The sequence below is a fragment of the Chelonia mydas genome, chromosome 11 (genome assembly GCF_015237465.2).
Source record: "Chelonia mydas isolate rCheMyd1 chromosome 11, rCheMyd1.pri.v2, whole genome shotgun sequence".
In the NCBI taxonomy this organism is placed as follows: domain Eukaryota; kingdom Metazoa; phylum Chordata; order Testudines; family Cheloniidae; genus Chelonia; species Chelonia mydas.
Window position 1 is genome coordinate 43,906,201 of NC_051251.2, and position 14,595 is coordinate 43,920,795.

The 14,595-nt window shown below is 39.5% G+C and overlaps 1 protein-coding gene across 4 annotated transcripts in view; it reads right to left on the bottom strand.

Annotated features, from left to right (window-relative positions):
* The window catches only part of PDE11A (phosphodiesterase 11A), a 226,144-nt gene that overhangs the window by 114,450 nt on the left and 97,099 nt on the right, over window positions 1-14,595 (bottom strand). For all 4 annotated transcript variants that reach the window (XM_043524765.1, XM_043524766.1, XM_043524767.1 and 1 more), the window contains 2 exons: window positions 5,176-5,265; window positions 950-1,090 (listed from right to left, as the gene is read on the bottom strand). In XM_043524765.1, coding sequence (XP_043380700.1) covers window positions 950-1,090; window positions 5,176-5,265 — 231 coding nt within the window. The remainder of the gene's footprint in view (window positions 1-949; window positions 1,091-5,175; window positions 5,266-14,595) is intronic.

A 14,595-nucleotide genomic window follows, 5' to 3' on the forward strand; every position in this document is an offset into this window, starting at 1 on the left:
TGTGGATGGGACAAAAGAAAACAAGATGGAGCACCCCCAGACAGGAGGGAGGCAATAGAGGTGTAGAATGCTGTAGTCTCAGGGCACCAGCAATTTTTAAATTTTCACACGCACCCCTCCCCCGAAAAAAAGTATTTTTACATGAAACCAAAATGTTGTCTATTTGAACAGAAAATACTGAAGGATTCAGGGAAATATTTGTGAATTTACATTTGAACAAAAATAAAAGATGCAAAACTACAAAAGCTACAAAAATAGTTACAAAGGCATTTAGTGCCTATTTGCTGACATGCATGCAGAACGAACTAGGTTCTAAAAGATGCACATTAAATAACTGGTTTATGGTTCTCTGGATCTGGCTGTGTATATTACGGCTGCTTTCAAGCACCACCAATTCAGTAAGATATTTTTAAAAATGACAATTTTAGCAGTGAGTTTCAGGAAGATGATACAACAAAGACAGATTTTTTTTCCTTAGAGCAATTGCATTGTGGAGAAAAAGAAAACAGAAGACAAATGCTTTTAATCCATCTTAATTGTTTTTATAACCACACCAGAGTAGCAGTTTGCTTCTCAGTTAAATGCTGCTACCATCACACAGAGACCAGGGTCTCAAAAAAAACCCCAAACAAACAAAAACACACAGGCAAGTAAGGACTATATAACTACAACTGGATCACTCCTCTTGAAGTCAATTCCATAAAAAACTTGGCGTGATGATAGTAAAAATCTTTAGGTGAGCAAAAGGGACTAGAAACAGATGGTGTGGTTTTGCCTTGAGAAAAATAAATATAAAGTCTATATAACTTAAAATAAGAATTATATATTGAAAAACATTCACTGTGCAATATGGTACTTACATTTTATATGTAAAAGCCTCACCACAATAAAAACAGACATTATCCCACTCATGTATTAGACCTTCTCTAAAATTTGAAGGACCACTTACTGGTGATTCAATGTCTTCCAGGAGTAACACTGAACATCGTTCACACTTCAACAGAGTCTGGGCTCGATGCATGATTTTCTTAACAATTTTCTCTAAGTCTGTCTGTTCCTCAAAGAGGTCATTAACTACCTCCAGCAAAGCCTGCATAAGAGGACAGGAAATTATTACTTTGGTTGCAGAAACAACAATTAAATGATTTACTTGTAAAGATGTGCACTCTTTGGGTCTGATTCTGATCTCGTTACATAGATGAAAATCTAAGAGTAACTCCCCATATGTCTTCATTCAAGCAAAATTCTTACTGATTTTAGTGTCAATTGAATCAATGGGAGCTCTTATTGAGTAAAGAGTGAGTAAGAACTGAATAATGATGTCTGAGTTTGGCCCTACATAGGCCCAATCCAACTCTATTGCAATCCATGGGATTTTTTCCATTTACTTCAATGGATTTTGGATTGGATCCAAGAAGAGAGAGTTTCAAAGTTTCATAGGAGTATTTAGCTACCAGGGTTTATATGCTTCATGATGGGATGGAAAACTGTGTCTTTTAATAACACGTCCGCATGTGCTGACCTATGGTTGGGTGGCCAAGATTTGTTTTAGAACATTATGATGATGCCTGTAATAATAATCCTGCATTACTCATTTATTTTAAAAAGTTCATTGCCATTTCAAACACAAGACACGGCTAGGGAGAGACAAGATGTGTAAATATTTTTACATTAGACAGTCACACTGATCCTTACTTTACAATCAGCTTACGCAAACCTTTATAAATCCGAATGATCCCATTTTCTCAATTAAAAATAGACCTAAGATCTGATGAAAAGGTACCAGACATGCAAAAACATTCCACGTGAACATTTTCCACCAAGATAGGGACGTATTTGAAGGTGATCTGCAAATGGGGAAAAAACATTGGACCAGATCCTTAGCTGGTGCAGGTAGGCATAGCTCCCTTGAAGTGGTGGAGTGCTGATTTAGACTAGCTGAAGATTGAGCCCCTTGTGTTTGCTTTCTTTTTCTTCATTATGATGTGCAAAGGAGATCTGAAATGTGTTTTGTGTTTGCTCCTTTTTTCTAGAAATATCAGGAATACGAAGACTTGCCTTACCCGTTTTTGCAGGAGGGACTAGAGGACTGCAGCAGGAACTTTCTCAGCCCTCATTTGAAGGGACAAGAATGTTGAATCTTTCACAAAGGGGCAGATTCTGATCACACTTAAGGTTGGTCTACAAACAACTTGAGCTCTGATTTCACTATATCAGTTTAGAAACTAATTTAGTGAAATCAGTGTAACCCCGTTCAGCGGGCACTTATTTCATATTCGTATTCCTATAATAATTTTGCTTAAGTCAGTTCTTTACCAATTTAAGGTAAATCAAAATAGGGCACTCCTAATCTGAAATAAGAGTCTCAATATAAAAGTCCTGCACTAGTTACGCTAAATCAATTTTAAAGCTATTTAGTCAAATTGGTGCTCAAATTGTGTGTAGACAAGATCTTATCAGCATCTTGCTCTATAGGTATGTCTACACTGCAATGAAAAACCCGCAGCTGGCCAACTCAGTCTCACAGGGCTTGGGCTCCAGGGCTGTTTCATTGCTGTGTAGACTGCTGGGCTTGGGCTGGAGCCCGAGCTCTGGGACCCATTTGCAAAACAAGAAAATATATATATATTTTTAATTTAAAAAAGCTGTTAGGCCTTTCTCATACTACATGAGACAGCAAAAAAAAAGGCACAAACACAATAGTTCTTTCCTTCACAGGCAACGTTTACTACTTAACCTATATCTGCACCTTAAAGTAAATCTGATACATAAATGCCCACATTTAAATTTACAACTTAACCATGAGTTGAAAATATTTTTAAATGTAGTTTCCTTTTCTATTTTAAATATAATGGGCCAAATTCTTTTTAATATAAATCAACCAGGGGTGTTGGAACAATTTTTATGGTGGGGGTTCTGAGACCCACAGAACCAAATGGTAAACCCTATATATAATGGAAACCACTTCAAGCCAAGAGGTGCTGCAGCACCCCCAGAACCCCTAGTTCTAGCACCTGTGAGTAAACTGAAGACACTGAAGTTACACTAGAGATGAATTTGACCCATTATTTTGTGTCACTGGGTACAGCATTTGCATTAAAGTGTCTCCATATCACTAAATATATAAAAGAAAATTAGTAGTCTGAGTCTTGCTAATAAGCAAACCAGGGTCCAAATGGGAAAAATCTTGATTTACACAGATTACAATCTAAACCATACAAGCTTCTCTGTTGGCTTATTCAGGGTTTGCTGTCTTGCCAAATCAAGGTCTATATTTACAAGACAATTTAATTCATTCAGTTTAATTGAAGCCCATCTAAAAAAATAATAAAGCAGTTCAAACTGACAACCAAGATGATATCAAAATGAGCTTGCTTGAATGTCCATGTACGTTTTGTCAAGCAAATTCCACAAAACTTTTCTTCAGATAACACATACAGCCACAACTGGGATGACAGGCCCCAAATTTGAGCCAACTTAAAATGGATATAATAAGGAATGCCTCAAGGAAAGTAAAATAGGCACTAAAACATAATCTACCAAGAAATTTTAAAATAATAACTCATGCATGTGTAAAATAGCAACTGTACAAACCAACATTCCATTGTTCTGTGCTCTTCCTGCAACTCTAGAGTGTCACTGAACACAGGTCACCACAGAGCTGCCAAATGGCAATGGGTTTTGTTAATACTTACTTGAGGTTGAAATAGTGATCAAGAAAGGGAAGGACAATTCTCTCCAGGACAATTCCCTGAGCTGCGCTCAATCCCCAGAAATTGCCATATTCTAATAAAGAGTGAGTGTGAAACATTTAGGGGAGGGGAGGAGGTATTCAAGAGCCATGAAAAATCACCATAATATTTTCCTGTTTAAAACTACCCATCTGGCTAAGGAGATTAAAATGAGACTTCCTCCAGAGTCCATTATCAACACTTTAAGGGTTTCCCTTCAGAGTGATCTGATGATTTCAAATGTTTTATTTTATTTGTTTACTTCTTTCTTTGTGCCACAACTTCATCAGAAATGTCAGCATGCTTCTATAAAAGGGAAACGTCACCACCAGTGTTTAGTCTCAAGAGAAAATAAGGTTTATACGACAGAGGATTTGGCTTCCATCAGCTCAAGTCTCAAAATTAAAGACTAGATTTTTTTACCACTAATAAAGTCCCACAGAGCAAAAGACAGCTCTTGGCAATTCCTCCTCAATCTGTCCTATGTAAGTTTAGATAGCATTAAAGAATTAATTGCAAATAGCTAAATCCCTGAGCAGCTTCAGTCACCATATTGTTAAAAAAACTGCCATAAAAATGTCTCCTTCTCCCCCTCTCTCCCAAAATTGCAGTGGTCCATACTCAGACCTGTACAGGGGTAAAGACCTCATGATCTACAACCTAGAGCTCTAAACTATTGGAAAGGGGAGACTCCTAGCTTCCCAATGGGACATAAAGCAAAGGTGTCTGGTCCTGGTAGATACCAAGATACTCATGATTACATAATTATATATACAAAATCTAAGGTAACGTTTGGAGATTTTAATATTTGTTCATTATAATTTCCCTCTCCTTACAAATCATACCTAGTTGGACACATAGGGTGAAATCTTGGTCCCATTGAACTCAGTGAGAGGACTGAACAAAGGGAGTTTAGCTTCACAGGAGGAGAGATTTAAGAAAAACAATACCAATAAAAAAAGCTCGCTAGAACATTTCCATGATCTTTTTTCTGCAAAATATGTGTTATTTACAGAATGCATAACGGTGTGGCTTAAAGGTTGTGGTTGTACTCCTTTGGAGTACCCTGCATAACTCACTCCTGGTAGGCAAATGAAATATTACAAATAAAGGATGCTTGAGGGTTGATATTTCTGGAATTTTAAAAAGATCTGAAACTGTGGAAATGTAACTCATTCTACTCTGCAGCATGGGTTCTAAACACACATATCTTAGCACAATAAACTTGAAATTGTCAACAGGAAACAAACATTTAACGTCAAAAGCAAATTTATCTACCACCATCTAAGCCTGTAGCTTCAAGGACATTCACCATCCACTTAAAAGGTTCTCTTGGGATTATTTTGAACTAAAACATAATTGGTTCCTTAAAACTGTCTGTTCTGGAATTTGAAGGAAAGAGAGATGTGGTTGATAGCTGTCCAACGTGTTGCTCTCTACTTACTCTGCTTCTGTCATATTCCTTCCTTGAAGCAGCAAATAGCTGAGCGTTAGATATGGCAATTCCACAAAATGGGAGGTACATCTGCATCACCTGTTTCATAGAGAAATTTTAGGTCATTAGGAAACACTATTGAACGTAAGCATCCATATTATTTAGCAATGAGATCTGAGGACACTTGGCAACTGTCAGGAAGTGCTCTGTACCCTTTAAAGTCTTCCATTATATAAGTAAAAACAAAGCAAATTATCTGTGAATGGACCCTAGAGATTGGGGGAAAGAACTATTCCAAACATTAGCCCCCCAAACCAAACCAGACTCAAAACTATTTGGATTTATGGATTCAGCTGGTGAGGATCTTTGCTATTATTCTGACAAATCCATTGCTGGATTCTCAGCAAGTGTGGAAATCCGTCCTCAGGTGGAAACTGCATTAAAATCTTGAATATTCTGGAGTTTCCCCAAGTCAAAGGATTCCCGTTCTTTTGGGATTGCCTCTGTCATGGTAACCCCTTCCCCTCCCCCCTCAAACATGCAACATCTGAAGATGGCAAGCGCAGCAGAGACTGACTCTGACTCTGAGAGGAACAGAGTTGAAGATCAAGCTTCAGGAGCTGTAGGGAGAGAGGGAGGGAAGGAAGGAAGGAACAGCATCTGGTTGAGTAGAAATTGGCAAAAGGGGAAGAAAATTCAAAAAGTTCATATGCATTTAGGTAAGAATCTAAACTTGAGACTACACTGAATCTTTTAAGGTTCACTCCATTTACTTTATTTAAAAAATACTAGGGAGGGAGGTGAGAACCACAGTGACAGGGAATGAAGTGGCCACAGATTGTGCTGGCTCTGTATTTCAAATGAACAAATCCTCTAGCCAAATACTTCAATAACTGTAAAGTTTAGGATTTTGTGCATAAAGCTCACATGAGGTGAGGTGAGGTGAGGTGACTTCACAATACCAACAAGAAAGTAAAAACATAAGAATACTGGTACTTTCAAACCAGAGCTTTGAAACAATAGATGCAGCATTGGCACCGCTGGCTAGTTCTGGCCCAGTCTTGTGAGACACTGAGCACCTTTTATGAGATGCCAAGAGTCCTCAAGGTCTGTCAAAGTCCATTAGAGCTGAGGGGACTCAGACCTGTACCAGGACTAAGCCCCTGGTCTGAAAGTGATGCTGAAGGAGAGGAAGAAGGCAACCAGATGACTAGAGGGATATTGGAAGAGATTATGGCTAGACAGAAAAAAATCAGTCTATCTTGACATGCTTGGAAGGAATAATTGATGAGATGAATACAAAAATAAACATCACGGATGAGAATAGTTTGGTTTTCTACATCCAATCAGACTTACATGTGAATGGTATAATGTCTACCTTGTTTACAAAACAAAGCGCAAATAAAAATAACACTCTCTTGGAAAGCAGGGTTGAAATCTTGGAGCCCGAGGTGAGCTTCCATAATGTATTAGTAATAGAGACCCCAGCACAGATGGAAGCCTCAGGTCCTGTGATATTTACAGAACAGTTGTTGCTTAACCTGGTTGGTATTATGCCAAGAACAATCTTTTGTGCAGTTGTTGACTGAGCAAAGTGAGGCATAACATTCAATTCAGTGGCATTTCTCTGTTTGTCTGTAAAGACCATATCTGATCAATTCCCAAATTTCAGGGAACTTCCTAGTAATCAATGGGATGAACCCTACTGATTGGATTGATACTTCCCTTACCATTGTGTTGGTCTCATCTGTCCATTTATTTGGTGTCATGTACTTCTGTACGATATACAGACTAGTCACAGAGCTTGCTTATACACACCAGCTGTGTTCATCATAAGATCCTTTAATGCTCTGACAGGTATGGCTGAGGTTTGTTTAAATAAAGTATTTTACACAATGCCGCCAAGTGGCTAAACAGCATAGTACAATTTAGCATTCTATTACACTTGGCCTTTGTACAAAGATGAGAATTCTGAGAGTATCTCCTGAAAACATGGAGTTGCTCTGGCGTGTAGCAGCTATGAAACTGTGATGTCTTTGTTTTCTGTCTTTTTCACCTTTAAAGTAATAATTTTGTTCTCCTAGTTACTGCAGCCTGCAACAGGGGAGAGAGACAGAGACACACACACACACACACACTGTTCTCCCTCAAAGACTCTCCTTTGTTCTTTCTTATGGTGTTTCTCCTTAAACTAAAATGAGGCATTTTAGACAGAAGGTATGTTTGCTCTTTATCAATGGGATGGCAACAATTGCTCTACTCTTCAAATGTGTCAATTTTAACATTCTTTTCTACATTAAAAAATCCAAATTGGTAGGTTTGACTGATTATGATCAGTGGGAAAGGCCATTCAAAATGAAAATTAAAAGTAAAAACACAACCGTAATGCATGAAAGTGCCAAAGAGACCAAAGGGAGTGGGTATGAAGTGGCATGCCCTCACACTGACAGAGAGGCTTTTTATGCTTGGACAGAGGGGAGCTTAAAAATGGAAAACCTGACACAGAAAGGGGTGGTGAACTGGAAGAGGGTAGCCCTGCCTCAGACAGCAGAGACAGGCTCACCGATAGGGAGACAGCAACAAGCCTCACTGCTCCGGAAGCTGCATGACCCAGCCTCAGAGCAGTATGCCCCACGGGGAGGGGCTGGAGGTAGACCCTTTTCTTTATTTTCCCACAGACGCCTCTCTGCCATAAGGGAAGAAAGAGGGGAGAGGACTTTTCTTTTGTTTGCTCCAAGAACCCCTTTAGGTGTTTGCTAGAGTGGAGAGAGAGAGGCCATATAAGGACTTGAAGTGGGGTCTGGAGGGAGCTTGAAGGGACTCCTCCCCCGCTACCAGAGGGGAAAGAATGAAGCTTTCAAATTTTCATTACCAAAAACTGTACTGGGAGAATTTTACAACTCTCTGTTTAGTTTTTGTTTAAAAAAAAATAGAAAACTTGGTTACTAGTGATGCATCACTGAATGCCATACTCAGGGAAGAGATCTCTGCAGAAAAAAATTGCTTACAAGAAAAAGTCTGACCTGATGCATTCATGAGATTTGAATACTTTTAACCTTTTACTATATATAACTTTTAGAACCAGTTTGGAACCTAGTCCTGCACCATTAGAGTCAGGAGCAAAACTTTTATTCTAGACCAAGGTATTTAGACACCAGGGTGTGGTATAAGAAGACACATCATGTATTTTCAGGAATGACAAAAATGGCTGAGAGCACAAATTACTGTCTGGTGAGATGGACAACCACTCAGCAGGCCTCATTCGCCATAGCTGTGCACCTTGTGTATAATCATTTGCACCTGTGAAAAGTTGGTATATAAACTGCTACTAGCTCAGAAAAGTGGTGTTTTACACCCACTTTGCACAACTATAGATGACTACACAACATGCAGTGCAAAGGTATTGAAAACTTTACAATAAAGAATAAAATGAGTGAATAAAAGTTCATAATTAAGTGATATAATTCAATATCATATGGAGAACCACCACCAGTGATTTAAAGCAATTGTGCCACTTTTTAAAAGAGAGTTTGGCAAAACAAAAATCTGCTGCCACTCTATTTTGTCTTTTCTGAGCCATATAGCTACTGCTGCTTAAACAGTCTCTCGCAAAACTGTAATACAGTAATTGACACATCGCTAATGGTTACTGACATTTTTTAAAGGCTCTTCTATTGCAAAATCACAGAGTGGAGTAGAACAAATTTATCACATTTTGGCTTCTAATAAATAAATTAAATATGCATTTACAACTGCAATATAAAAACACCTGTTTTCTGATGCATTCTGTGATCCTTTAACAGACAGGAAACATTCAGAAGTACCATTACAGAAGCTAGACACTATGGCAATTGGCTTTACAAAAATATCCAATGGTGTGCTGACTGCCCTTGAACATTTTAGCCAATTATTGTGAAGACTTGATAGTATACCAAATCCTTCAGGGGGTTTGCTCCCAAAAGAGTATGTAAGTGAATAGTTGAAGAAATGTCACCGTGAATTTGGATACTTCTTTTTTTTTTTTTGACTGATGGGTGAGTAATAAAAGATCCTCTGGCACATCAACGTAAAAGAATATTGCATCATGCTTGGCCAGAATCTATTTAACTGTAATGCATTCTAGTTACTAAAAAGATTTTTCCTTAAATATAAGTGTCTTGTTTATAATAAACAGCACTAAACACTTCAGTGATGTCACAACCCACTGTTTTTGACATCTGAATTCTCCAGCATGAAGTGGTGATTCAATAACAAAATACTGAGCTGTGGCATAACTAAATAAACAAGGCAGGAGGAGCAGACTGAATAGAAAGGAGAAGTCTTATGCTTGGTCATAGATATGTTGTCAAAAAGCAGCAATGATGAGAAAGAACACAGAGAAAAATGACAGGTCTATTTTAATTTGCCTCAGTGTGACACAGGAACATTTTAAGAAGGAGCTGTTTTCCTGTACTCTCTCTGCTGTCCCTTCTGCAATACAAAACAGGCAGAGGGAACTTACCTGGTGCAATCTGGGTCTGTGAATGTTTTACCAAACACTAAGGTTTTATTGCACAAGAAACTCTATCAGCTCATATCTGACATTAAAACTCTTAAAGGAGCTGCTGCTAACAAGTCCAAAGCTTGAGTAAGGAAAATATAATCTGTCTATGCTTGAACGTGCAATAAGTGGGGAGGCATAGCTATGGCCTGTAGTCATGCCAATGGACTGACCATCAGTGTGAAATTCATGGGGAAAATGCAACTTATTATATAAACCATTTCGCAACAGATGAAGTTACTCATCCTTGCTATATCCAATTACCAATCCAAGGCACAATTAGCAAGCATTTTTTCAATTTTGAAAGTACTAGCAACATGAGGGGGGAGGGATAGCTCAGTGGTTTGAGCATTGGCCTGCTAAACCCAGGGTTATGAGTTCAATCCTTAAGGGGGCCATTTAGGGATCTGTGGCAAAAATTGGGGATTGATCCTGCTTTGAGCAGGGGGTTGGACTAGATGACCTCCTGAGGTCCCTTCCAACCCTGATAGTCTATGATTCTATGAAAGGTAATTCCTTATGGGGGTAATTTCTTACCCTATCTAATTTGCACTAAATTACTAGGAAACCCACTATAAATGCTTGAACTGTACACATTGTTCAGAAAGCAAATAAATATACTATTAAAAAATCCAATGACACAAGTTTACAAAATGTACTTTGTTCATTTGTTTTTGCAACTGAAGCTTGATTTATAATGGTACGTCACAGCATAGTGGCATCAGTAAATGTGTGATAGCATATTTTGTACAAATAATGCAATCTCAGTAATAAACTGATCTAGCTAATCTGCTGAGAGGTGGAGCTAGAAAGCTTGTCTCTTTCGCCAACAAGAGTTGGTTGAATAACAGATATTACTTCATTCACCTTGTCTCTTTAATACCCTGGGTACCAGCACGGCTACAGCTACAACGACACTCCAAATTTGGTTTTTACTCATCCTGACTTGCATGTTCAAAAAGCAGACTCAGTGACACCATTTAAACATTTCCTATATTCTTAAAAATAGGTGGAATATATCAATGTTTTATTAAATTCAAGAATCTACAGACCAAAATCAATTGCAATAGGGTTAAGTGTGAACACTCATCTAAATCACATTACGTTCTGGCATCTGTACAGTGTCTGGTAATTCTTATATCCATGTCTCTGATCAAATCAAAGCATAGCAGCAGCTTGCACTTCACAGAAACATTTGCCAAAACCAGAGATTTTTCCAAGCTAATTACAGGTTTGAACCCTTATATTCTGTGGATATTCTATGAACCCTAAATCCATACACATACCTCCCCGGACATCAATGAGAGCTGTACAGATCAAGAGCAATCCATTGCTTGATTAGTCCATTGCCTCTGAGGTTTTTTAAATTCATGTTTGCATGTTATTATTTATTCAGTGCTATAAAAGTACATGGTGCTTCAGAGACAAAGAAAAGACAATACAATCTCAAATTTGGCAGCCTGTCGGGGCTGTAAACAGCCTGCATGAGGCCAGGGAGAATTTCACCATAATGAGGCAAGTGTTGGTCTGCCTCATGTGATTGCCCGCACACAAGGGAACTAGATAGTCTCTTCACCAGCCAGATCCCTATGACATTCTGTAGTAGAAAACAATCCCTGTAAAAATCTAAAAGATCAGATACTTACGCTGGACCCCATCCCCCTGAACCCTGCTGTTGGAGGACTGCTGGAGGTGGAATAGGAGGCAGCGCCATAGCAGAGAGATGCTTGGGCTGTTACAGCCCTAGAACAACCTAGAATCAGAAGGGCACAAAGGAGGCTTAAAGTCACAGCCTGCCCCTGGCCTGGACTTTCTGTGGTGCCCCTCCAGGTGGTGAAGAACAGAATCTGACCCTGCATCTTTTCTTATACATACTCAAATCTTGAAATAGGAGTGACTAAAAAAAAAATCCTGGTGAAGTCAGATTTATAACAATGAAGTCCTAAAAATGTTTTTTATATCATTAGAACTATACTCATCCACTCTTCCTATTTTAGTTCTCTGTTTAACCTGTTTCTAACCCCAGTCACTTTTATGTTAAGTATTACTCAGATCTGACATCACCAAAGCAGATGAAGCTTGAAAAACCTAGATGAGCCATGTTGTGCATTGTTTTGTCATATAAACACACACACACACAAAATGTGGACAGGATTTAGTAAACCTATTTTAGCTACATTTTATCAGACATATTTAATACTTAAATATTTCCTTGTGTTTAGCACTTAGTGTGTGGGAGGGGACAATAATCTGCATGCGACGTTCCAAAGAAAACCTCATAATAAACTTTGTTGTTTCAGATAAATCTGAAATCTGAAAATATGCCTATTATACTCTCCCAGGCCAAAACACTCGTGGAAGTGTTAAGAGAGATCAGGGGAAAACCACCCACCTCTGTTAATACTTAGTTGCCAAATCCTGTAGTCTACTCAAGCAAAATTCCTACTAATGTCAATGGAAATGTTGTCTGACTTGAATCTCTAATAATAATTTTATTCTAAATGAACCTGGCCCATCAATTCCTTTAGGTTGCTAGGCAATAATTCAAAATGCAACATAAAATCAGGGTGTCTGACGAGGTACAGGGGAGGGGGATACAAAGGGACAACAGTGGTCATTTAAAAATAAATTTGGGGAAGAAAAATTGCGAAGAATAGAAATGGAGAAGGCCAGACTGAGAGGGCTGTCTAGGATGGAACAGGTATGACATCCTAGGACCCATCACAGGAAAGGCATAATTATAGCCCAACCTAAAATTGAAGGTAGTGTCAGTCAGCATGAGGTTCAATGAAGAAGCTTTAAAAGAGCCAGGTCCTGCACCATTACAGGCTTATAAAACAGGGCTAAACAAAAGCCTGCTCACTTTATAGTCAGCCTATGTAAAAACTGCAAAGTTGGCTTAATATGAGCATGGCTGATCAAGCCAGTGAGCAGATGTACTTCTGATGTACTTCTGCAGTCTGAACTAATTCCAAGCTCTGGAGAAACCCTGCTGGAAGTCCTGCTAAGAGTGAACTATATTAATCAAGTAATAAAGGTATGTGTTGCGTCTCTGAGGTCATCACAAGAAAAGGGACTGCATATGTACAACAGTTAGTGTAACCACATAAATACAGACTAGCATTGCCACCTATTATCAAGGTAGCCTCTCACTCTCCAGACAATGACCTTTTTCAGTTGCTCATAACTTTGCCCATCTTTAACTGTTTGGACTGAAATTTCCCACGTGGATGTCTGCCTGAGGCTAAATTGTTTTGGGGGAGAAATTTCATCCAAAATGGTTCAGTCATTTCCAAGATCAAGGACAGGTTGTTCTACCTATGGGAGAAAATTCTGTCAACCTTTATAATAAGCGGTGTACCAGCCCTATTTATAACAACCCTAGTTCTCCATTAAAAGGTTACATCAAATGTGACATGAAGGTTCTTAATCGGACTCACTACCTCCAGACAAGTCTTTTGAAAAAACATGGACATGAAGGAAACAAGAACATTCTCATAACCACAAGCTCCCTCCACCAGAGAGACGAAAACTGGCAGGACCCACAAGACAAAAGAAAAACATTTGTGTAATTTAATCACAGATCTCACTTATCACCAAAAGTTGTGCATCACCACCTTTGCACTTCTCCCTCTTATATTAGATGGCAGTTCCAAACACATCAGCAGTAAGTCACTGTGTAGCAATATTTGGCACTTTTGCAGTGGTCTCAGTCTAAGGCCTGGTCTACCTAACTACATCGCTCAGGGCTGTGAAAAACTTCATCCCCTGTGCAGAGTAGTTAGGTCTACCTAACCCCCAGCCTATACACAGTGAGGTCGATGGAGGAATTCTTCTGTTGAGTCAACTACTGCCTCTCGCTGGGAAGGATTTACTACAGCGATTAAAAACCCATTCCATTATTGTACTGTCTACGCTACAGCACTGTACCGCTGTAGTGCTTGTAGTGTAAATGTACCCTAAGTATCTCAAAACATTTTACAGACATAAGTGAGCTAAGCCTTAAAAAACCAATTTTTTTCTACAGGTAGGCAAACAGTTAGGTTAAATAACTTCCCACGGGTCACAAAGCAAGTCTTTGGCAAAGTCAGAAAAAGAACCAGAGCTCCTGGGTCTCAGTTCTGTGCTTGAATTATCAGACTCATCTTTCGTGACTGAAGAACTGTTATAAAACTGCATGAAGATCATTTGATGAGGTGTGAACATCTTCATATTGCTAGAGCCCTGAAAATCCGTGGATATCTGCTTTATATCCATGGATGCGGTCCTTTGTTTCCTCATCTTTGCGTATTATGGATCGGATGCGGGGCTCTAGAGCAGTGATTCTCAAAGGACGTCCGCAGCCCCCTGGTAGTCTGTGGTTTCAGGGGGTCCACCTATGAGGCTGCAGCCCAGTGAACTGGTGCCCACCACAGGGCTAAAGCCCAGAACTCCACAGGGAGGAGCACCAGGGCTCAAGACTTTAGCCCCGGGTCTGGGAGGGGAGAGCGCTGGGCCTAAACCCTCAGTTCTGGCTTCTCCTCCCCCAATGACTGCACAGTGAGGGTCTGACAGGAGGCAAGCAGCAGTGTTTGTCAGTGGGGCTTGGGGCACTGGATTCCCCATGCAGGCTCTGCTGTTGCTGTTGCTGGTGAGTGCAGTTAACATAGTCCAGCAGGCCTACCCGGGGCAATTAGAGAGCAACATGCATCCTGTGGCTTGGGCGGTGAATCCAGCAATGTCCCAACCCACTCAAAAGTGCCGCATCTTACCCCCTATCAGACACAGAGTAGTGGAGAAGAATGTCCCCCGGGCCTGTGGTGCCATTTGCTGTGTTCATAGTTCCCGAATGCAAATTTTATACACACACGTATCTATAGATAGATATATGTGCATGTTTGCAAAATTAG